Source organism: Myotis yumanensis, unplaced genomic scaffold, assembly GCF_028538775.1.
Source record: "Myotis yumanensis isolate MYYU_CA2020_CCGP unplaced genomic scaffold, mMyoYum1.0.hap1 SCAF_10, whole genome shotgun sequence".
NCBI lineage: Eukaryota > Metazoa > Chordata > Mammalia > Chiroptera > Vespertilionidae > Myotis > Myotis yumanensis.
The window spans coordinates 51,669,818-51,695,999 of NW_027223761.1; the positions used below are offsets into that span (position 1 = coordinate 51,669,818).

At 38.8% G+C, this 26,182-nt stretch overlaps 1 protein-coding gene across 1 annotated transcript in view; it reads left to right on the plus strand.

The window, feature by feature from the left end:
• The window catches only part of DDIAS (DNA damage induced apoptosis suppressor), a 30,217-nt gene extending 10,355 nt beyond the window's left edge, over positions 1-19,862 (plus strand). Inside the window, exons 4-7 of the mRNA XM_070425722.1 lie at positions 7,817-7,945; positions 13,257-13,418; positions 15,901-16,018; positions 16,951-19,862. Coding sequence (XP_070281823.1) covers positions 7,817-7,945; positions 13,257-13,418; positions 15,901-16,018; positions 16,951-19,572 — 3,031 coding nt within the window. The 3' untranslated portion in view covers positions 19,573-19,862. The remainder of the gene's footprint in view (positions 1-7,816; positions 7,946-13,256; positions 13,419-15,900; positions 16,019-16,950) is intronic.
• Positions 19,863-26,182: the final 6,320 nt, after the last annotated feature.

Sequence of the window (26,182 nt, forward strand, 5' to 3'; positions counted from 1 at the left end):
CCACTATTTATTTACTTGAATAAACATTTGTCCTTTAGCAATGCATACAGGCAGGTCAAAGGTAAAGTTTGGTAAACAGTATAAGGATTATCAGGTTAGGAAATTGCCTTGAGCCATTGAGCCCACAGCAGGGCAACATTATGCTGACTTTCAGCCCTGCTGAATATCAAAGTCCATTGGCCTTCCAGTGGGTCTTTTTGCATTCATATGCTAACTACTGTTGGTTTTAGCCTCTAGCAATAAGGACCCTTTGGTTAAAGAAAACAAAGAAGTATCCACACATTGTCATGGGCATAGGGGGTGAGAAACAAAATTTATTTTTTGGCTTTTCAGAATTTAAGGTTTATTTATTTGTTTATTTATTTACTTATTTATTTAATCCTGACCTGGAGATAGGCTTATTGATTTTAGAGAAAGAGGAAAGGGAGAGAGAGAGACATCATGTGAGAGAGAAACATCAATCAGTTGCCTTCTGAACTCGAAACCTAGATATGTGCCCCTACCAGGAATCAAACCTGCAAACTTTTTGGTGTATGGGAGGATGCTCCAACCAACTGAGCCACCCAGCCAGGGAAAAGGTTTAAATACTGTTTGGAGGTGAAGTTCCAGATATTTACCAGTTACTCATTTATTTGAATCATCAGGTTTTTTCAGGGAGGTTTCTAGATAGAAAAGTGGACAGAGATTATTTCTCTTTGAAGACTAAAGTTATTAAACACTCTGGCCAACAGGCCGAAAAGGACAACAGAAAAAAAACCCAAATGATTTTCACAGTAAGGAAGGGGTCAGATACCTGGACTCAACATAAAAACCCATATTGTTGCAGGAAGGTGAAGAGTGTGTGGCTGATGCTGATACCCTCTCCTAAGCAGTCACCCTGACACCATTGAGGGACCGTGCAATTCAGAGCCCGAACCAAGAGCCATTTAAAGTGGTAGTAGGAGAGAAGGGGACTATTAGGAATTAAATTAGGAAAGAGGCATAAATTGGGATTGTCCTGGCCAGACTGGAGTACAAACCCTAGAAATGTGGGGCACATTGGTGTCCCCTGCTGCTATAGCACTTCCTGTGGTGCACACACCTTTGTACCCAGTGTGTGGACTTCCTGATTTCAGAGCAATGCCCTACAGTAGCAAAAGTCCTGAGTATCATGACCCTTTAATTTGTGGGGAATCCAAAGTGCTATTTGAACTTGAGTAAGCCCTGTGATAAACTGGAACTAATTCCTGGGCCCAGGGTGAAAAATATGTGTCTTAGCCCTGGCCAGTATGGCTTGGTCATCCTGTACACCAAAAAGTCACCGGTTGGATTCCTGGATGGGGCACATACCCAGGTTGCAGATTCGGACCCCAATGGGGGAGGGTAGAGACGGCAACCCATGGATGTTTCTCTCAGATCTCTGTTTCTCTTTCCCTCCCTCTCCCTTACCCTCTCTACAATCAATAAAAATAAATAAATATATGTCTTATAATGAGTAGTTAAGAGCCATAGGGCCATTTTATTAACATAAAACAGGATCTAACTGTTACAAATATGGATACATCAGCGTTGGAATTAATGACTGACCATGTGAAAAGGGGGTTACATTAATGATATAATTACATATGATAATGCAATTAATTAATAATTCCATTTCTTCCTAAGGCATGCACTGGTTTTCTGATAATTTATTTGTTTCAAAATAATCTGAGGCTTTTTCAGTCTCACATGTGGGCCAGATGAGTTGGTGCTCTGTTAAGTTTTACGTTTTTCCTGACAGCCCAGAGAGCTAAGAAACTTCAAAGCTGTGTGACCATAAATTAATATTTATGTACTGGGCATTCATTAAACTGTGGAAGGAAGACATTTCTAAATGCAGTGCTTATTATTTTAAGTCTTTTTGTTAACGATATTGTAGAAAATTCAGGCATGTGAACATATTTGGCAGTTTAAATGAAAGATAGACAAAATGACAAATTATAATTAAAAATAAAGCCATAGCCTTAGCCGGTTTGGCTCAGTGGATAGAGCTTCGGCCTGTGGACTGAAAGGTCCCAGGTTTGATTCCAGTCTAGGGCACATGCCCAGGTTTCGGGCTCGATCCCCAGTAGGGGGCGTGCAGGAGGCAGCAGATCAATGATTCTCACTCATCATTGATGTTTCTATCTCTCTCTCCCTCTCCCTTCCTCTCTGAAATCAATAAAAAATATATATTAAAAAAATAAAATAAAGCCATAAACAATAGAAGAGATTTAAGACAATTAGGCTTACTTAATTAAGTTGAATTGCCATTCCTTTCTTGCTCAAAGTCAGAAAAAAATTACCAAGTTTCAGCATTTTAGGAAGAGGAACAAGCTTTTTCTTTTATCAAAATTCATCAGACCCGAGACTGTCCAAGTTGCTCAGTTGGTTAGGGCGTCATCCCCATACACCAAGATTGCGGGTTCTATCCAGTCAGAACACAAACAAGAATCAGCCACTGAATGCATAAATAAGTGGAACAACAAATTGATGTTTCTCTCTCTCTCTTCTTCTCTCTCTGAAATCAATAAGTAAAAGTCATCAGACCTGGGAGTTGGTAGAGAGGGTCAAAAGCTACAGACCAGCATGGAAAGATAGCTTATTCTCCAAAGCAATGCCTATCCTTTGGAACTTTCTCTACCCGTTTCTGTGAATTTGCTAAGTAAATGGGAATTTATTCCCCCAGATGGTAAAAGGATTTCCTGATGGTAATGGAACAAAGTTACATTAAAAGTACAAGTAGGTATAAGAAATTGAGGATTAATTGATTACTTTTTTTCATAAAGTAACAAAATTAGCGAATGATTATAATAAAATAAAGCTCTACTAGATTTAATTGTATACCTTGCTCTTTAGAGATTTATTTAATTGGAAATTCTTTTCCTCTGGTTCAGGATCAGCTTCTTTTTCTCTTAGTGCTTTTATTCTGTACCACAGAATGTACCACATTCTGTTCCTTAGGGGAAGTAATGTAGATGTGTTTCCTCAGTACACTGGCATTATTCTCTGATGCTCAGTGAAAGCACTTGTCTTTCATCCTTTGAGCCTCCCTTTCTCCCAGTTGATTTGTGCCTGATAATAAGTTGATAGTTGAAACAAGATAAAGGGGTTTTTAAACCAAGAATTCAGGTGCCCCATACATTAGCCTTGTTATGCTGCAGCCCCCTGTGCACCTGCTCCACTCTCTCACCACACCACCCCTACTTAGCCTCCCACCGGAATATGGTTTGCTGACTATGATGGAGCTGAAATAAATGTAATACTATATTACCAACCTGCCTAATAAAATAAAAAAGAAAGATAAATTTCAAGAAATACCACATATGAAATTGTTAAGTCTATCATTGTGCTTGCCTAACTTTAGTATTTACTCATTCCCAATGCTTCATTCATTTATGCATCAAACCTGGATTCACTATAGTGCAAGTCAAGCAGGAGAGAGAGAGACAAAGCAAACTAGATGACAAGTATCATAAAGGAAACACTATGGAAACAGCAAAGAATAACTAACAGTAACTATCTAAAAGGATATTATTACATTTTTGTCCACCAGACAATGGGAAGTTTTTTTGCAATTTTCTGGGGTTTACAAGGTAAAACATAAATATTTGATAACCTTTTTCATTTCAATTCTCAAATTTGTTAGTTATAATTTTCTAGACATACTTACTTTATCCACTAGAGTGCAGTAAATCCTTAAAGACAGTTTAACCAACCTTCCTTTTAAAAATATAGCAATTAGTTCTTATACATTTAACTTAGAAATTAATTCCCAAATATTTCTGCTTGTATGTTTTTCATTTATTGGTAAGTTGTCTGCCCAGTTAGACAGTGAACATTTTAGGACAGGAAGTGTCTTATTTTTTTAAATTTCCCCACAACACTTGGCACAGTGTCCTAGTCATCATACAGGTTTAATCCATTTCCTAAAATTTGAATTTGATAATAATTTTGTGAAGAATATGATTTGATGCATGCCAATATAGTTTTGGTACAATGTAAAATTTTATTTTAGAACTCTAAATAAAATCATCTCTGCTCATATGACCACAATTAAAGAAAATAAATCCAAAATGAGGACAAAATGTAAGCAATGGTTAAAATAAGTCTTAATTAAGGCACCATATATGAAACTATTCTGTGAACTGTAATGTATATAGACATATAAAATTATTCTGTGATTTGGTAAAATGGTGTTTTATGTCAAATGGTATTTGTTGGAACTGGCTCAAGAAGAGGAAAACTGAAAATCAGGAAAAAATTTAATAACTAAAGATCAGATTGACAAATTTTGAGCTAGGCATGGGGATATAAAAAGATGGTCCTTGCTCTGGTTCCTGAAAAACACATATTAAACAAGTTTTTGCTGTGGCTCAGTCGGTAGGAGTGTCATCCCATACACTGAAAGGTCTTGGGTTTGATTCCCAGTCAAGGCACATGCCTAGGTTGTGGCTTCAATCCCCAGCCCCAGTTGGAGCTCATGGGAGAGGAAACGGATTGAAGTTTCTCTCTCTCCCTGTCTCTGTCTCTGTGTGTGTGTGTCTCTCTCCCCTTCTCCCACCTTTCCCATCCCCTCTCTCTAGAAACCAATGAAAATGTCCTTGGGTGAGGATTTAAAAAAAGAAAAAAAAAACATTTAAAAAGCACACAAATTTACTATAAGTTGGTAAGTGGTAAATTAAAAAGTAGGATTAACCCTAGCTGGTTTGACTCAGTGGATAGAGTGTCGGCCTGTGTATTGAAGGGTCCTAGGTTCAATTTAAGTCAAGGGCACATGCCCGGGTTGTGGGCTCAGTCCCCAGTATGGGGTGTGCAGGAGGCAGCTGATCAATGATTCTCTCTCATCATTGATGTTTCTATCTCTCTCTCCCTCTCCCTTCTTCTCTGAAATCAATAAAATATTTTTTAAATAAATAAAGTAGGATTACTAAACCTGGGAAAACTTCCAGGAGAAGAAGAGCCCTGAAAAGAATTTTAAAGAAGAATAAGCCTTAGTAGGGAGAGTGAAAGAACATTTTGGACAGAGGAAGGAGTCCGGGCAGGGGCAGGGTAGAGGAGGGAAGAACACACACACAAAGAAATGTGAAACATTGCAGTAGGGGAGTGTTTGAAGGTGGGGAAGGGAATAAGGAACACAACTCATAGTGCTATTTTGTGTTCTCTAGCATAAATTACTAGCACATAAAGAACAAGGAAGAGAGACTTGAGAGAATACATTGGGGAGAATAAACCAAATAAAAGAGAGGAAAAAAACATGTAAGACTATAGAAGTACAGTAGTATAAGATGTGGGAAAAAAGAAAAGTCATTCTTTTTGTTAATAAAGAAAGGCTCTGAAGAGAGCTTTTAATGAAAAGGAGGAAAATCCTATTATATGACATATAAAAGTTTCTTAAATTGCATGGTTCTGCTTATAGTTTTTTATGTATTCACTGAATATTTATAGTGAATTCACTGTGTGCTAAGCACTGGGGATACAGTAGAGCACAGGATAGACCAGGTCCCTGTCTTTATGAAACTTTCAGACTAGCAGGGGAAGAACAAACCAAAATGAGTAAACAATGCATATGTAGAATAGATGCATTCTCATGGTTGCTTATGTCACGAGCATGATTGGCACCATGAAGAAATAAGATAGGTGATACATGTCACAGAAACTAAGAAGTGTACTTGAGATAAAGTGGGGCTCTCTAAAGGGGTTAACATTAGAGTTAAAGATTGAAGGATGAGGATGAACCAGCTATTTGAAGAACAAAGGGAAGAAAATTTTAGGCACAGAGAAATGTAAGCACAAAAGCCTGAGAAGAGAAACCATTTGGTGTAGTTGAGCAGAAAGAAGGCTAGTGTGGCTTGAAGTGCAGTGGTCAAGGTGAAGTCAAGGAGGTGGAGCTAAGTGATCTAGGGCCTCATAGGCCATTGTAAGGAATTGAGGCCTCATTCTAAATAGAAGGATTTTAAACAGGTAGGAGATGACATTTTCAGGAGGGAGCTTTGCTCTATGTTATGTCTCATAGCTTACAGGTAGGTGTGCCATTGTGTTACACCCTATACCCTAAACTGGATTTTAGAGGAGAGGTAGAAGGCAGATGCTTTTTTTGTGACCCTTCTTTTTGCCTTCCCCTTGATCCGATATCATCTTCTCTACCTTGTCCTTAGAGATTGCCATGTGGCCTAAAATAAAAACCAAATCTAGGAATACAAATGTGCTTTTGGTAGGACCTTACTAGTCTTATATTTAAGGACCCCAAAGTAAGGATAACAACAAAGAATTAGGCAATATCAGCCTTTTTTTCTGCTCCCTTTAATAAGGCAGCTCAGTGAGTTATATAAATCTACTAGAGGCCCGATGCACAAAATTCATGCAAGAGTAGGCCTTCCTTCCCCTGGCTGCCGGCACAGGCTTCCCTCGCAGCCCCAGCTTTGTTTGGAAGGACATCCGAGAGGACGTCCAGTCTAATTAGCATATTACACTTTTATTATTATAGATTTATCTTTCATCTTTTCAAGTTTCTTACTGCCTTCGGTGGCAAGATTTTATTTTCATAGCAATGTCATTTTGATTATGGGCAAGATTAGTATCACTTTAAGATCTCCCTTCATCATCACCACATTTCTAAATTTCTGATTATCCCTTGAAGAGTTATGCCTAAAAGTTTTATTATGATTTTTAACTGTGACTTTCACTTTGTCAAAGTTTGTGGATGCCAGTCTCAGATACAGTTCCACCCATACTCAGAAATTGAAAGCTTTTGCCATGTGTTTACAAATGAAAATTTATTGATACAGCTTTATTTTGAACATATGCAGAGACATTTATTTTATACTGTAATTAAGCTAATCAGTTTTAAATGTTGGTAAACAAACCAACATTTGAAATTTTTAAGAGTATAAAAGAGTAGAATATTGTTATTTTATTTTTTTACTAGAGGCTTAGTGCATGGATTCGTGCACCAGTGGCATCTCTCGGCCTGGCCTGCAGGGATCAGACCAAAACCAGCTCTCCGACATCCCCCAAGGGGTCCCAGATTGCCAGAGAGTGCAGGCCAGGCCGAGGGACCCCACCAGTGCTCAATTGGGGCCAGGGAAGGACTGTGGGAGGGCTCCAGGGCATGTCCAGCCCATCTCGCCCAGTCCCAATTGGCCTGACCCCAGCAGCAAACTAACCTACTGGTTGGAGTGTCTGCCCCCTAGTGGTTAGTGTGCATCATAATGACTGGTCTAATGGTCAAACGAATGATCAGACTTAGCATATTAGGCTTTTATAATATAGGATTTCTCAAATATGCTTTATTCAAGTATCTTAAAGCACTTTGAACTCTCATTTCACCATATAACATTTTGCTTTTTCTGCTTGCAAAATATGAATTTTATTTCTTTTTAAGCTGTGTAAAAATGTACACACTGAGATCCAATAAAGTTCTATATAGCTTTAGGTGTGCCATTTTGGCACAGAGAAATGTAAGCACAAAAGCCTGAGAAGAGAAACCATTTGGTGTAGTTGAGCAGAAAGAAGGCTAGTGTGGCTTGAAGTGCAGTGGTCAAGGTGAAGTCAAAGAGGTGGAGCTAATTATTGAGAATGAAATATTTACTCAGAAACAGAATGTTTGTTTGAACTATTCTGTTTTAAATTTTATTTTCTTTCTATTAATACTTTTAAATAAGCATGAAAAGAAAATTAGTTTTTCAGTACATTTACATTTACTAGAAAAGACATCTCTTGGCTTTGCAGTGGAGGTTAAGAGTTTTTCTTCAGAAATGCATTATGCACCTACAATTAAAGATTTGCCACTCACCCCAGTGACTATTTTATTTTTCAGGCCACAACGTGAATACATGAATAGAAGAAGAAAATTTCTTCTTGCCTCAGTTCTTGCTCTCCAAAATTCAAGTTTTATATATCCTTCATGTCCAAAGTGCTTCTCTCGGATAATCTTAGTCTCCAAAAGGTAAAAGTAAAGTCTGTAAACACAAGAGAGGAAATACAAATCAGTTGCAAGCTGCTGCAGGAAACAGAAATTCCCCACTTTCATTTCTCCACTAAAGATTTCATTTCCACCTAAAGATTTTTTTTGAATTCCAAATCCTTAGTGATAAAAACTATAGTAGGTACTTTGTATTTAGTAAGGTTAACTTTCTTCTTTGTTTTAACCTCCAAGATTTGGAGCAGTGGTGGTTTTCAAATTACATTCTGTAGAGCCTTAAGGGTTCATGCTTCTAGACTGGGAGATGGGGACTAGAGAAGGAATAATAGATAGTGCTAACAAGTAGGATGGGCTCTGGCCCCCACTTTCATTTCAGCAAGACCTCCATTCTCATCCTTCTGTTAGGGTTCCAAGATTTCATTTGAAAAGGTTCCATGATGTATATAAAGATGCAGGCACATAGATGTACAGATATAAAAAAATATATGAATGGGAAGTTTTTGATCATTCATATAAAATTATCATATATACACATACACACACACACACACACGTATGTGAATATAATACTCTTTTTATATGAAGGACCATATTAACTTTATTTGTGTATGTGTATGTGTGCGCTCTTCCAAAAATTATGAGTAAGGAGAGGTACTTACTTATCCATATAAGCTATTCACCTAACCCAAACAGATGTGAATTGCCCTTCTAACTTACTTAATGGGACCCATAGTTTCTTTAGTCTAGAAATCTTTCTCTGATACTAAGAACTTTCTTTTCCTGTCTTAAAATATGAATTGTAGCTCAGACACTATCTATCCTCTCTCCTATCCCTTCCCACCCCACTTCTCAGCCACCCAAAAAGTTTTTATTTATTTAAACAAGTCAAATTGAATTTCACACATATTGATCATAGTTTTCTCCTATTGGGAGGAAGTGGTATGTAAAGCCTTAAAGTACTTTTTTTTTTCAATTACAGTTCACATTCAGTATTATTTTGTATTAGTTTTAGAGTTTCAGGTGTATAGCATAGTAGTTAGATAATCATATACCTTACAAAGTGTTTCCCCTTATATTTCTAGTACCCATCTGGCACCATACTGAGTTATTACAATATTATTGACTATTTGCTGTACTTTACATCCCTGTGACTATTTTGTAACTGCCAATTTGTACTACTTAATCTTTTCATCTTTTTGACCCAAACCCCATTTCCCTCTGGCTACCATCAGTCTGTTTTTTTGTATCTATAAGCCTGTTTCTGTTTTCTTTGCTCATTTATATTGTTCTTAAGGTTCCACATGTAAGTGAAATCCTATGGAATTTGTCTTTCTCTCACTGACTTATTTCACTTAGCATAATAGCCTCTAGGTCCATCCATGCTGTCACAAATGGTAAGGTTTCATTCTTTTTTATGGCTGAGTAGTATCCTATACAATAAAAGCCTAATATGCTAAGTGTCCAGTCATCCAGTTGGCCGTTCAACCAATCAAAGCATAATATGCTAATGATATGCTAAGGCTGCTCAACTGCTCGCTATGATGTGCACTGACCACAACGGGGCAGACGCTCTGACCAGTAGGTTAGGTTGCTGCTGGGGTCTGGCCAACCGGGACTGAGTGAGATGGGCCAGACACGCCCTGCAGCCTTCCTGTGGTCCCTCCCCAGCTGGCCAACCTCCCACATTCCTCTCTGCTCGGGATCGTGCACCCTTGGGGTCCCTCAGCCTGGCCTGTGCCCTCTCGCAATCTGGGACCCCTCTGGGAATGTTGGAGAGCCGGTTTCAGCCCGTCGGCAAACTACTGGTCACTATGACGTGCACTGACCATGGGGCAGATGCTCAATGCAGGAGCTGCCCCCTGGTGGTCAGTGAGCTCCCACAGGGGGAGTGCCGCTCAGCCAGAAGCCGGGGCAGCTTGTTAAAAATGCAGGATTTGGGGCCTTGACCCAGACTTAGATTCCAAGTGATTTGTATACATATTAAAGTTCAAGCTCTGATGTGTATTACTCCACACTAACATTTATTTGTTTCAATCCAGCCTTATTCCCAAAGGATTAAAGGAAATCATATACATAAATATCTACATATACAGGGCATCCCAAAAAAATGTAAACGGGGTGTCTATAGATTCTATTACATTTTTAAAATGAAATGAAATGTAAACACTGGCTTTATAATTATATTTTTTTGTGTATACATATTTTCGGGGCACCCTGTATAAAGCTATATATAATTTAGTGTTTATATGCATTCATATTAATAAACTTAGTTTTTTGTTTTGTTTTAAATAATTCTTTATTGTTGAAAGTATTACATGTCCCCATTCTTCTCCCATTGACTCCCTCCAGGACACCCCCAGCCCCCACCACCACAGGCCTTTAGCACCCTATTGTCTCTGTCCATGGGTTATATATATATGCATTCAAGATCTTTGGTTGATTACCTCCCTCCCACCCACTCACCCTCCCCCACCTTCCCTCTGAGATTCCACACTCTGTTCCATGCTCTGGATCCACACTGTTCATCACTTTATTTTGTTACTTACATTCCACATATAAGTGCGATCATGTGATACTTGTCTTTCTTTGATTGACTTATTTCACTTAGCATGATACCCTCCAGGTCCCTCCATGCTGACTCAAAGGGTAAGAGATTCTTCTTTTTTGCTGCTGCATAGTATTCCATGGTATAAATGTACTACAGCTTTTTTATCCACTCATCTACTGATGGGCACTTGGGCTGTTTCCAGATCTTAGCTATTGTAAATTGTGCTGCTATGAACATAGGGGAGCATACAACTTTTCTGACTGTTACTTTGGGTTTCTTAGGATATATTACTAGAAGTGGGATCACTGGGTCAAATGGCAGTTCCATATTTAATTTTTTGAGGAAACTCCCTACTGTTTTCCATAATGGTTGCACCAGTCTGCATTCCCACCAGCAGTGTACTAGGGTTCCCTTTTCTCCACATCCTCGCCAGCACTTGTCATTTGTTAATAGTAGTCATTCTGACAGGTGTGAGATGGTACCTCATTGTGATTTTGATTTGCATCTCTTGGATGATCAGTGACTTTGAGCATTTTTCTTATGTCTCTTGGCCATCAGTATGTTCTCTTTGGAGAAGTGTCTATTTAGGTCCTTTGCCCATTTTTTTCATTGGATTGTTTGTCTTTCTTTTGTTAAGCTGTATGAGTTCCTTATATATTTTGGATATTAACCCTTTATCAGATGTATCATTGCCAAATATGAGTAAACCTAGTTTTTGTTAGGCTATCATTGATACTCTACTTGAAAGATAGTTCATTACTAACCATATTGTCCTTATAGTTATCATAAGGCATCATACAAGAAATATCTCCAGGATAGAAATCTAAAGCCTTGGATCTGGGCCATAAAATTCACTAACTTTGTCTGTCACCTTGGGCAAAAATTCACCCCAGTTGTTCCTTACATAAATGGGAATAAATGGCCTTGTTTACATATCAGAATGAAAGAATGTATGTTGCAAACATTTATGAACTGCAAAATGCTGATGCCTATTAAGATTTGCTAAGAATATTACATTTGCCCTAACCGGTTTGGCTCAGTGGATAGAGCGTTGGCCTGCAGACTCAAGGGTCCCAGGTTCAATTCCAGCCAAGGGCTTGGTTGCGGACACATCCCCAGTAGGGAGTGTGCAGGAGGCAGCTGATCGATGTTTCTCTCATCGATGTTTCTAACTCTCTATCCCTCTCCTTTTCTCTCTGTAAAAAATCAATAAAATATATTTTTAAAAAAATATTACATTAGACTTGAATGCATTATTAATATATAATTTTTAAAGAAGGTATATTTATAGCCAAATTACAACACAACTCCAGCAGATTTGGGTAGGATTACACGAATGGAATGGCACAGATCCATCCTCAGTGTAGCAAAAAATAGTAATTATCACAAATCTAATACTGAATCAGTAACTTCTTATATAAAGGATTAACCTTTGTTCAAAATAGTCACCTTGGTCCTGTGGAGTTTAGGCTCCCCTGGTGGCTATATGGCAGCAATCAAATATTTACACTTTATCTTTATTTTCTATTTGCTTTTTTAAGCTAGATCAGTGATTTTCAACTGGAGTGCCACAAGAATTTTTAAAACATGTAATGCCTGACTATTTAGTCAGGGGCACTCACCTCTTTTTCCTTAGATTGTCAAATAAAAAATGGCAACACCCAATACAACAATAGCCATCTTGTGTGGATGAATCAAAATTATACCTATTTTTTTGTCAGATTGGCAAAGTATATATTTTTTGATGTGCTGCAGAATTTTAGTAATTATTTTATGTGTGCCATGAAATAAAAAAGGTTGATAATCGCTAAGCAACAAAAGAACAAAAACAACAGTTATCCATTACCAAAAGATGTTTTCATTGGTCAGTTTGCTAAATTAAGAATGTAAGTTGTAAGACATTATTGCAAACAATTAAAAAGGAGGGAAACATTTCATAGAAGTGACAATATCATTACAATATTTAATATAATTATTAGAAAGAAGCAGACTAACTTATTAATTGGCAATAGATGTTTTCTTTACTTTATTTTCTTCTGTTTTGTCTCCTTTTATCCTTCTTCAACCCTGAATTTTACTGATGAGGAAATCACAGTTTATTTAGTAAAATATCCCAAGACCAGACATTTAGTACATGACAGTAAAGTTACACTTAATACAGTTTTTTTTTTTCACCAGAAAGACGTTGGTCATAATTACACATTGCCTTAGAAACAAGTTAAATACAATGTTTTGTACCTCTTTGTAATCTGATAAATTCTTAGCATATCACAGAGAATTAAAAAAGTAAGTTATTTTTATAATGGTGAGAAAAATGTAACTGGATTCTCTATATATACATTTTTTATTAATTGTTTCAAGATGATTAATTATTTTTTAATAGAAGATAGACATTAATTTTCAGGTCTTCTGTTGGTGTGGTGTTTACTTCATTATTTAGTTTTCACATACCCCCAACCCCAGACTATAATGTGTCTCACTTTGTTCATGATGATTTAGCTACCCAATAAGAACATCTCTCTCACCGCCCCCCTAAACCCTCCAAACACACACACACATTCCCTTCACTTTTCTGTCAGTTTGGTGCTACTTAATTTAAATCAGTGAAAGCAGCTGTTATGAGTAAAGAAATTTAAAAGAGATTAATTTGAAATAGTTTAAGATGAATGTAAGTTGTATAGAAACATTTGTACACAAAACTTTAATTTTTACTTTTCCAGATTTTTTTTCACTATATGAAAAAAAAAATAGTGAACATTTCTATACTTTTTTCTTCCACTTTTCCAGGTCTAATTGTCCAAAATGTGGTTCTATTGGTGAAGCTGAAAATGCCAGTTACAGATACAGACTTTCCATAAAAGTTGCAGAATCAAATAAATTATTTGGCATTACTGTTTTTGGAAGCTGTTTAGACGCATTTTTTGGTCTTACTGCCACTAATTTGCATAGGTAAGATTATTTAAATCATTCCTTTTCCTATTAGTATATTAATAGAATTTTAAAATAATGTGTTTTTAAGGTAATAAACATTTAGTAAAAAAGATGACCTCATTGACTACTCAACCTCAGATCATCAGTTTCTTTAAATGATCATCAAGAAATAGATGTTTATTTCCTGAATATCCTATCTAATAATAGACAAACATGGTAATTGACCACACCTCCGCTATGCTTCCCATTGGCTAGTCAGCAGGATATGCAAATTAACTGCCAACAAAGATGGTGGCCAGCAGCCACGCAGCTGAAGCCAACATGAGGCTTGCTTGCTCCAGTGATGGAGGAAGCCAAGGTTCCCCGCCTGCCGCGGCCCAGCTCTGAACTCCGGAAGCAACAACGTTTCAATTATAGAAGCTAAACAAACCCCAGATACCTGCTTTCAGCTGGCTGCGGCCTCAGCGCTTAGAGCGCCAGTGATGGCAACAGAGTTTCAATTATAGAAGCTAAACAAACCCAGATACCTGCTTTCAGCCAGCCGCAGCCTCAGAGCTGGAGCCAGGCCTCAGAGCTGGAGCCGGCTCTCAGCCCCAGTGACAGCTATAGAAGGTAAATAAATCCCAGAAAAAAAAAGAGTCTGGCGCTTCAGTCGCCCGGCAGCCTGAGAACGGCCCTCAGCCCCTCACCCAGACTGGCCAGGCACCCCAGTGGGGACCCCCACCCTGAAGGGGGTGTGACCAGCTGCAAACAGCCATCAGCCCATCATCCAGGCTGGCCAGGCACCCAAGAGGGGCCCCCACCCTGATCCGGATCACCCTTCAGGGCAAACCAGCCGGCCCCCACCCGTGCACCAGGCCTCTATCCTATACAGTAAAAGGGTAATATGCAAACTGACCCTACAGCAGAAAGACTGGGAATGACTGGTCACTATGACACACACTGACCACCAGGGGCAGACACTCAATGCAGGAGCTCTGGTGGTCAGTGCGCTCTCACAGAGGGGAGCTCTGCTCAGCCACAAGCCAGGCTGATGGCTGCCAGTACAGCAGTGGTGGTGGGAGCCTCTCCTGCCTCCTCAGCATGTCTGACTGCAGCTTAGGTCTGCTCCCCACTGGCAAATGGACATCCCCCGAGGGCTGCCGGGCTACCAGAGGCATGTCTGATTGCCATCTTAGACCCAATCCCCCGGGGAGCAGGCCTAAGCCAGCAAGTGGTCACCCCCGAGGGGTCCCAGACTGCGAGAGGTCACAGGCCGGGCTGAGGGACTCCCTCCCCCCAAGTGCACAAATTTTTGTGCACTGGGCCTCTAGTATAGTGATAATATTAAACCAAGCTCCTTTTATCCAGGCCAACTAAGCTGTGATTATAATACTAAATTACAAAACTCTAATCCAAGTTAGAGGACATAGAATAAGAAAGTAAAATTGTTTCTTTTTTTAAAAACATATTTTGTTGATTTTTTACAGAGAGGAAGGGAGAGGAATAGAGTTAGAAACATCGATGAGAGAGAACATCAATCAACTACCTCCCTGCACAGCCCCCACTGGGGATGTGGCCGAAACCAAAGTACATGCCCTTGACCAGAATCAAACCTGGGACCCTTCAGTCTGCAGGCTGATGCTCTATCCACTGAGCCAGACCGGTTAGGGCAGTAAAATTGTTTCAAACTGAGGGATTATACAGGTTGATATTTACATTCAAGTGGCCAACATCCCTTGAGGCAGAAGAAGCCATTTGTGGGAATATTTGCATATTAGAAGTTGAAATTTTGTTATTTCTCTCATTACAACTTCACCTGCATAGTTTGACCTTTTATGATGTTGTCCTGAAATGCAAGGATATATTTAAGCAGTCTTCTACCCTCCTCCCCTAATCCCTAACAGAAGAAATGTCTGTCTGTCTCCTTATTGTTGAGAACAGACTCATTTGAAGAAAGGGACAGCAGAGGGACCATAGGATCGCCAGGGAAGAGGAAAGACTCCCCTCTGCTTTGATGAGGACTAGAGATCCCACTACTACTTCCACTGCTGCTTCTAGAATAATTGCTGGGCCTGATTCTTGGCAGGCATCTATTTTATTCACATTTGATCAATTGTTTTTGTCTTCCTAGCTATGGGAAACTAGAGGGAACAAAATGCCTAGCTTTTAAAGTCACTTTTTTAAAAAAAAATTCAGAGAAGAAGGGAGAGAGAGAGAAACATCAATGATGAGAGAGAATCATTGATCGGCTGCCTCCTACACCCCTCCCCCGATACTGGGGTCAAGCCCACAACCCAGGCATGTGCCCTTGACCGGAATCAAACCTGGGACTCTTCAGTCCGCAGGCCTACGCTCTATCCACTGAGCAAAACCAGCCAGGGCTAAAGTCACTTTTTTAAATATGTAACTCAAAAGGTTCATGCTGCATTTTCAAACTAATTGTTCATATATTCTGACTTTATGGCAAGTTAAAATTTCAAAGTTTATCTCCACACTTTTTTTTTTTTCCCCAATCAAGATACATTCAGGATTCCAGTGAAATTCCAGGAGCACTGGATAGGGATGCAACTCAGAACCTATTAACTAAAGCAGTGGAAACTTGCTTTGTTGGACAGAGCTTTATTTTTGGAGTGACGGTAATTGCTTCTAGCTTTCTTCTGTTCTGTTAACGTTTCCATTGTAATGAAATGATTTTAATTCTCTGAACAGTTTCTAGGATTCATAAATGTGAGATCCTGTAGAAGCACTTTAGACTGTGTAAAAATAGGCTATAGGTTAAACACCATGTGTGACAACTTCCTCTTTCAAAAGTCAGAAGAGTCTAGTTTAAATGTTTTCAGAGCTTTAAAAATCTAACTTTATGTAAATTCAAAAGTGTTAGATATTTGTTTATCTGCATATTCATAACTAATAGGTTAGAAAGGATGGTTTTAAATAATTATAAAAGTGACAATAGAAGTTGAAAATAATGTACTAATTCTGAAGGAGTAATCCTTTCCTGATTCATCTATGCTAAAGGGAACAAATATAAATTTTATCCACATTGGAATTAGGGTTTTAAAATAAGAACAAAGCACTCCCTAACTGCACAGTGAGAAAGACCAAAGGGAAGGTGAAGCCAGGAGCTACAGAGCTTTTCTTTGTTAAAACCTTAGACAGTTCTTTATCTTTTTTTTTTAATAGGTTAGAACATTCCCTTAAGCACTCAAAGTTTATGGAAGTTAATGACAAATATAATAGCTATCATTTATTGAGCAACTACTATTTCCTAAGCAGTGCAGTTTTCCATGTTATTGCAAATACAGTAAACTTGCATTTTTTAAATCTCTAGCTTATAAATGAGAAAACTAAGGCTCAAAAAGGTTAAATAAGTTGTCCAAAGTCACAACACTAGTAAATGTTAGAACTGGGATTTGAATACAAGTCTCTTTACTCCAGGGTTTGCTTCTCTTAATTATACTACTGTGTCTATAACACTAAATGATTGAAATTATTTTAAATCTGTTTCACATTCCAGTCAAAGGAAGAAAAATTTATTCTCATTTAAATGTATTAACTTCTTTCGCAGAATTTTGAAAAACAACATGGGCAAGGTTCAGATTCCAGTACCTTCTTAGAACAGTGCCTTGGCCGCAGGAGAGAAATGAAAGAGCTACTAGCTTGCCAGATTGTCCTACCAGACCCGAGTGTCACAGGCTTCACTGTCATTGACTATTTCCGGCAGCTTTTGCAGCTTTCCAATTTCAGGAAACTCCATGGTGGCTCCCAGGCACCTACGAGCCACCTGCTTGCTTTAGAACACTCAAGTAGTGATCTCAGCAGCATGTGTAGCCTTGACAGCAGCTCTGATTTTGTGGAATCCCATGGCAGAGATAACTTTCTAATGCCCTGGCAGTCATCACTTGAACTCACTTCCATTGTTTCACAGCTAACAGATGAGGATAATTTTTCAGCTTCAGAACAAAGCAAGGCCTTTGATACTCTTCACCAGAACAGAAAGTGCATTTCCTTGGCAGAGGCCACTGGTTCAGGTGGTTGCCATGATGCCATTCAGTGTTCATGGAGCCTTGTTTCATATATGGATAAAAAGAGCACAGCACAAAAGTTAGGTGATGAACTTGGCTTACAAGCTAATCAGCCAAGTGGAGTACACAGCAGTCATCATGAAATTGGAGTTACTGGTTCTAATTTATTCTTGAAAATGCAAGAGTCCCATGAGCCAAGTAATACAAAATCCTTCCACAGTGCAGTAGAAATTAAAAAGAGAAATTCCCAGCATGAGCTAACATGTCATGATACCGGTACTCCCTTCAGCCTTCAGGAAAGATCTGTGTGTTGTCCACCTATATCACTCAGACTTGAAGAAATAGCTAGTGGTTCCCAGGATTATGACCCTAAGATTTGGGATGATCTGCCACTCTCTGAAAGCTTAAACAAGTTTCTGGCAGTTATCGAACGTGAGATTGCTATAACTCCGGTGGATGCCAGCAGTAGGAAGCCTCATCTAGATAATGGCATCGATGAATTACATGCAGACCTCAGCAGTTTATCTGTGACTCCCCAGGGAACTGCTGGAGCCTTGCTTACACCACCTATAGCGTTAAGAGCATCACAAGCAACAGTCAAAGCAAACTCTGGCAAAGGTAACTTCCTTTCCAACTGTGAAGCAAATCCAGCTGCTAGTGTTCAGGAGTCACAACCAGATAACACAGCAGAGGCTGTCTCTGTAGGTAGAAATGGAAGAGATATTTCTGAATGTTTTCCAGCAAATGCTTCTCTGTCAGCTCTGTTTCCAGCTTCAAAGGGTATAGGAACAACATCTACTCTTAGGAAGTCTACCAGAATTCTACCATGTAGGGCTACGATTTCACATACACACAGTACTTCAGAGAGTGACCATTCTTGTCTCAGTAGCAAGTATTTTAAGGGATGTGGAGAAAAATCACCTTTGGAAATGAGTGAAAAGTGGATGACGTGTTCCAGGAGGTATAATGATGTTTCTGACCTTTGCAGCTTAGAAAATAAACAATGTAGGAGATGGCCAAAGAACCAAGGTGACAGTCTTACAATTTGCAGGAAACTTACATATTCCTTAGAAGCTCTTTGCAGCAGTCCAAGTAGAAGTACAGATGCATTGAAAGAAATGCCTTATGGACATATCAGAAATAACTTAACACAGACCTATGTTCCTGGTCATGAAAGCAGCTACAATGCTTCTGCTGATCTCTTTGATGATAGTGCTAAAGAAATGGACATGGCAACAGAAACCACCAAAGAGTCACAGGATGTTTTGTTACAATGGGGAAAGTCTTCGGCAGAAAGTCATCATATAGAATCTGATTTTTCACTGAGGTCACTGCCTGAAAACTTCAGCCAATCTTCACAAAAATTATCCTTGCCAAACATGCCTGCCTCCATGAATCCAAAAACATGCTCTTCACCACATTTTCCATCAGATTCAGAAAGTGATGTTGAAGATAGTCAGGACTTTGTTCCATGTTCACAGTCAACTCCTGTTGCAGGATTCCACCAAACAAGAATTCATGGGGTGAAAGGAGCTTTCAAGAAACTACCTTCCTTTTATGTGGATCTTGATACTAACTATAAAGAAACAAGGATTTCCTCTGAAAATGAGGCACAGCAAGCCACTCCCAGGTCTCAAAAAAATATAAAAACACCCAGCCAGAAATCCAAAAGCCCTGTTATACCTGGTGTTACACAACCAGAGGTTGTCAACAACTGTTCTATTGCTGAGTGCTTTGAATCTGACATTGATGAATGGGTCCCTCCTACCACAAAAAAAGCGTTTCTTCCCGATATGCTTGGATTCCAAGCCGTGGGTCTAAGAAAATGCCTTGCTGCCTGTAATTCTCCTGATCAGAACACATTACCGAGAAAGAAACTGAAGCGTGTCAAACAAAGAAGCAATAAACGTTTCATTAAGAAAGAGTTAAATTTAAAGAACACGCTTACAGCAGTAGTTGCAAACCAGAAAACTCCTAACTACAGCAGTACACACTCAGGCTGGATTTCCAAAGAGTCAGTGTTGGGACTTGGTTGTGGTTCAGAAGTCAGATGTTGCCTTTCGTTTTCAGAAAATTGGCCACCTTCAGTGCCTGAAACTAAAAATGCATGGTCTCCTGAATTGTTTTCACAGAAAGTCACCTCAACCCAGTGGCTGAACCTTTAAAGGTTTGTTTGGAAAATTTGCCTCCACTGGCATGGGAAGCATTCTTCCCATTTTGAACACTTGAAGAGACACAAATAGAAAAGAGGTGCTGTCTTTTAAAAATGTTTATAAAGCAATTGTTTTTCTGTGTTTTATCCAAAATATTCTGATCTGGATAACTTGGCACTTTATATTTTTGATTGTATGTTAGTAATATTGTTGGTTTTGCCTGTTAAAATTATTTGTTAAACTCACATGTACATTCAGAAATAAAGCCTTTTCAAAGCAAAACTTAAAATCCTTATTAATTGGTCAGCTCAGCTCAGGAAAATGCCTGTTGTGTATTAGGCCAACTACTCTGTCAAGTTTGTGATACCAAGCCTACAACATCACTGATTTCAAAAGATTTTGTCCCACTAGGTAACAGACATATTACAGGCAGTTTCACTACAATGCAGCAGATGCAATGAAAGAGGTTTTTAATGGCTATTAGAAACATTCATGTTGCTATGGGATCCTGATAGAGAAGCAGTTAACCCAACAGAATCTGGGCTGGGTATAAGAAAAAAGGTCAATAAAAACTGAGTAGTTAGAGTTAAATCTATTTTATTTAATAAATATTCATTATATGCTTGCTTCATTCCAGGTACTGGGAACGCAAAGGTGAAAGCCAAGTTCTTTCCCTCAAGAAACTCATGGTTTAGTAAACAAACAGTCTCTGATAAGTTCTGTGATTGGAGATAAGCTTGTAGTGCTAATAAGAGCAAAAATCAGGAGAAGTTTGTAGACACTCAAGTCCCCAGCAGCCCCTCAGCTAAACCTTTAGCTGTGAAACCTGTACTCTGTTCAGCTCCCTGTGCCATTTCCCACAGCATCTATTCCAAATCTTCATTCTCTTCACGCCACCAACCTACTGCTCCTCTTCTTGCTTCCTCCTTCACGGAGAAGATTGAGATCACCTGTTGTTTCCCCCCCTTTCCACATCCATACCTACTCATCTATATCTGTACTCATCACAGCTTCTTCCCTCTAATCTCAGAAAATGATGCACACCTTCTATTTAGTGCTGATCTTTCTCGTGTTTGGCTGTTAATCAATTACCAGTATACCCATCTTTACCTTCTCACTGTCTTGTTTCTCTTCCTCTCCCTAACTTTTCACTTTTTTGGAAAATTTACAAACACGTAAGAGTTGAAAGAATAGAACAGTACAATGATACAGCATGTATACATACCACTTAGAACCAGTTATGTTTAATGTTTTGCCTTTTGCATGTATGTGGATTTGCTTTCAATATATCTATAGATCTATATAGTTTTTGCTGAGCCATTTGAATTTAAGCTGTGGATAGGACATTTCATCCCTAAGTACGTCAACAAATTTCCTTAAAAAAAACTAACTACATAACTACAATATAATTATCACACCAAAGAAAAATAGCAATAGTTCTCCAGTATCTAATATTCAGCTCATATTCAAATTTTTCTACTTGTCCCTAAATTGTCTTATAATTGTAGTTGATATTATTTAACCAGGATTTTGTTAGTTTGTCCATGATATATGGTTATGTCTCCTGTCTTTTTCTGGAACTCTTATTCTCTATTACATTAACTTTATGAGAAAATTAGACCATTGTTTTGTAGAATGTCCTACATTTTAGATTTACGTATTTGCCTCATTTTAGTATGCATACCTTGTCTCTCTTTCCCCCAGTATTTCCTGTAAATAAAATGTTGCCCATCAATATATCCTAAGAATCCCAAAACACCAATCTAAAAGAATATATGCAACAATATGTTCATAGCGCCCTGACTGGTTTGCTCAGTGGTTAGAGCATCAGCCTGTGGACTGAAAGGTCCAGGTTCGATTCCGGTCAAAGGCACGTACCTTGGTTGCGGCCACATCTCCAGTAGGGAGTGTGCAGGAGGCAGCTGATCGATGTTTCTGGCTCTCTGTCCCTCTCCCTTCCTCTCTGTAAAAAATCAATAAAAAACATAAGATGTGGTACATTTATACCATGGAATACTTTGCAGCTGTAAAAAAGAAGGATCTGTTATCCTTTGAGACAGCATGAAGGGACCTGGAAAGTATGCTAAGTGAAATAAGCCAGTCAGAAAGACAAGTACCACATGATCTAACTTTTATGTGGAATCTAATTAACAAAATAAACTGACCAACAGAATAGATCCAGAGACATGGAAGTATGGAACAGATTGATAAATCTCAGGGAAAGAGGGTGGGGCAGGGGGAAGAGATTAACCAAAGAATTTATGTGCATGTATGCATAACCCATGGACAAACAATAGTGTAGCCTGGCATAGGGAGTGCAGGGTGAAGGGGGTCATTGGCAGTGGGGGGGAAGGGGTGCATTTGTAATACTTTCAACAATAAAGATGCATAAATAAAAGTAAAAAACAAAAAGATGTTGCCCATCAGATCTCACCATTGTAAAAGTACATTTGTGGGGTTTTTTGTTTTTTTAAGAGTAAAGAGTATCACACTTTCCTACCAGTAGTGTTGAATGAGTTTTCTTTTCCTTCTCACTAACTCAAGAAATTTTTTCAATGATTCAGTCAGTTACACTTGTTCTTTTTTAATACTCCCTGCTGCCTCCCTGCTAATACTCTTGTTCATAGCCAGTCTCCTTTAAAAAATAGTTCCTATCAATGTGAGCACCATTCATTATTCAAGCTGCTGCCATGTGTTCTTTCTCCCCCACCTTTAGTGGCTATAGTGTTAGTGGTTTTCTAACTCAAGTCTAATGAATTTGTCTTTCCTTATTTTATTTCTGTATTTTTCTCTACGTTCAAAATACCATTTTCATGGTTTCTGGTTTTTTAGTTTTGCTCTGCTTTGATCACGGCTGCCTACAAGGCAAATGTTTTTTGTAGGACCCTTGTCTCTCTATATGTGAACAATTTTATTTTTAAAATCTATTATAAAATTTATGAGCCCAAGTAAGGAAAACTGGCTTGTCAATGAAGATATAGAATAATGGATAGAGAAAAAGTGCATGTTTCTTGTCTGATCCATGCATGTAAATATTTTTTAGAGTATACATGCACCATTTCTTCTTCAAGCCTTGGAAATAGTCTCAATGTTCTTTATTATCAAATGTGCCATTTCTAGCTAGTTTCATAATCTCCCACTACAATAAGAGTAGTAATGCTGCTATTACTCACAATGCCATGACTGTTTGTATTGAACCATATAGACCTTGCCTCTACAGTTCCTTAATACCATTTTTTAGTACTGGTGACATCATTATTCATTATGCTGCATTCATTGTGCCTGTGAATACTGGCTTCCAATGACTCAAAGGTTGTTACTGTGCTTCATTGATAATCACCAAACATGCAAGTCTTACCCAGAGTATGCAGGAAAGTGTGGGTAATTTATTTTTTTGTCATATTTACCATTTGAACTTTTATAGCATAAGCATAGAACACATACTCCAGCCATGTCGCCTCCTGAATGTTTTAAGCTGTAATTACTGTATTCTTCACCACACTGAGAAGAAAAGGCAAAAGGCTCATGGGTGGAACAAGAAGAACAGTTTTATTTGTGTAAGGATGTCATTCCTTCATCAGCATATCTTAAGCCAAATTCTGGAGAAAACAGTCACTATCAATTGGAAATGAGAGAGGACATTAATTGGAAGGGGCCAGTTGGCTTTGTGGGACAACAGCCTTGAAAGACCTCAGATGACAGAGGTCTGGCCCAACACAGTGTATAACCGGCTGAGAGGAGTAGGGTAATCTCCCTGGTGCAAATGGACAGGGTAAAGAACACTGCCACCACCTCACAAGCCTGGGGGTCTACAGACTAGAGGTAGCATCATAAGTGAAACAAAAGTGAGAGCTAATGAACACACCCCCCCCCGCCCCGCCACACACACACACACACACACACAATACAATCCCAGGGGTCCAGGTGACCTTCAGTAGTCCCGAACCCTGAATTTATACTACTTCCAATATAATAGTCACCTAAAAGCTATTCAATACCATTCTGGCAGCCTAATCTTGTACAGTTGGTACTGTTCTGTGAAAGAAATATTGCTCAGCTAGTAAGAATGGTCCACTCTTCAGACCCAGGAGAATTCTATAGGCAAAAGACCCAGAGCTCCCCCTGGCATTCAGTCCACACTAAATTTGGGTCAAAGGAGAGAAACGACATCTATTTCACACACCAAAGTGAAACTTAGAAAATCTCAAGAGGTACTTCTGACAACCAGGTCCCCCATGGGACCAAATCCAGGCTCAGGTTGGCTTGCTCAGTCCCAGGCAATGGAGGAGGTTTTACAAAATCTTGAAGAAGGCAATCTAAGTCACAAGTATTCCTGACGTGTGGGGGGCTGGGGTAGGATCCCTACTTACTCAGATCTCACATGTACTGTCTAACCTCCCCCCCTCATTATCCTTGACTGCCTCCTATTTGCCTGTCTTTTTAAAAGATGGTGCCTTAACTTAGTGTTCTATTATTGTCCCTTCTACATATAGTCATTGGTTGAATTCATTCACTCATCTATACTTACCACCCATAAGCTGTTTAATTTGAAGTCTCTTCTATCTAGAGCAGTGGTTCTCAACCTTCCTAATGCCGCGACCCTTTAATACAGTTCCTCATGTTGTGGTGACTCCCAATTTCATTGTTACAAATTGAACATAATCAAAGCATAGTGATTAATCACAGAAACAATATGTACTCCTGTTAAAGGGTGGTTCAACCCCCAAAGGGGCCGTGACCCACAGGTTGAGAACCGCTGACCTAGACTTTCTCCTGAGACCAAGCATGTACATTAGTGTTTGTTATTGTTCAGTTCAAAATCCTATATAATAAAAGCCTAATATGCTAAGTGTCTGGTCATGCAATCAGCTGTTCAATCAAAGCATAATATGCTAATGATATGCTAAGGCTGCTCAACTGCTTGCTATGACGTGCACTGACTACCAAGGGGCAGACGCGCTGATTGGTAGGTTAGCTTGTAGCTGGGGTCCCGATGATTGGGACTGAGCAAGAAGAGCCAGACATGCCTGGAGCCCTCCCATAATCCCTCCCCAGCTGTTCAATCTCCCACATCCCTCCCCGGCCCCGATCGTGCACCGGTGGGGTCCCTCCGCCTAGCCTATGCCCTCTCGCAATCTGGGACCTCTTGAGGAATGTCAGCTGGTTTTGGCCCGATCCCGTAGGCCAGGCTGAGGGACCCCACTGGTGCATGAATTCGTGCACCAGGCCTCTAGTATTTTATAATTTCCATGTGGTTTCTTTGATGTATGAGTTTTTTACAAATGTGCTCCTTAATTTCCAAACAGAAAAGGATTTTATATTATTTCAGCCCTTTGAAATTTGTTGAGACTTGTTTAGTGGCCCAATCTGTAGTCAGTTTTTTAAAATGTCCCACATGTGTTTGAAAAGAACATGTGTTCTGCAGTTATTGGGCAAAGAATTTTTTTTTAATCCTCACCCAGGGATGTGCTTTCTTGATGTTTTAGAGAGAGAGAAAGAGAGAAGGATCGATTGATTGCCTCCCATATGCACTCTGACAGGGCACATACCTAAGTATTTTATGTGTACTAGAATTTTATGTGTACTCGATACGTTAATCATGTTGCTCAAATTATATATGTACTAATTTTCCCCATTCAATTCATTACTGAAAGAGGAATTTTTAAATCTCTGTGATTGTGAATGCATATTATTTCTCATTTTAGTTTTGTAGTTTTTATTTTATTTGGAGGCCATTATTAGGTACAAATTCAATCTTGTAGCTTCCTAGTGGACTAAAAATTTAAACATGGAAGTCTCGTTTCATTACTATTAATGTTTTTGTCCTTAAAACTAATTATCACTGTATTGCATTAGCTTTGTTTTGGTTAGTATTCGCATGAGATTTTTGGTTTTTTTGTTCATTTCTTTTTCTATGTGTATTTTTTTGTCTTAGATGTGCTTCTTGGAAGGCTTGAATAGTTGGGTTTTGTTTTGTTGTCCAGTTTGACAATCTTTGTCCTCTTATTGGAATGTTAGTCTGTTAACAATTAATGTAATGATTAAAATATATTTGGGTTTATCGTACTTTATACTTCCTGTTTATCTTGTCTACTCAATGTTGTTTTTGTTCTTTTTTTTCCTTTTATTTTTTTACCATTTCTATTTGGTTTTTTTCTCCTAGGTTTGGAAGTTAAGTGCTGTTTCTTTTTGTTTTCTACCCTAGAAATTACAACATATATGCTTAGCTTATCAAAATACATATGACCCCTTATTTATGATGTTTCCACTTGTAACTTTGACTTTAAGATGGTGTGGAAGTGACACATATTCAGTAGAAACAATACCTCAAATTTTGAATTTTGATCTTTCCCTGGGCTAGAGATATGCTGTAAGATACTCTTGTGAGGACAAGCAGTGGCAGCGAGCCCCAGCTCCTAGTCAGCCGCAGTCATGAGAGTAAACAGCCCAATACTCCGTCGTGCACTATGTTGCCAGCTTTTCCTGGATACTATATTCAATAAAGTACATGAGATATTCAACACTATTACAAAATGGGCTGTTAGAGGATTTTGCCCAACCATAGGCTAATGTAAGTGCTCTGAGCATGTTTACAGTAGGCTAGGCTAAGCTATGATGTTCA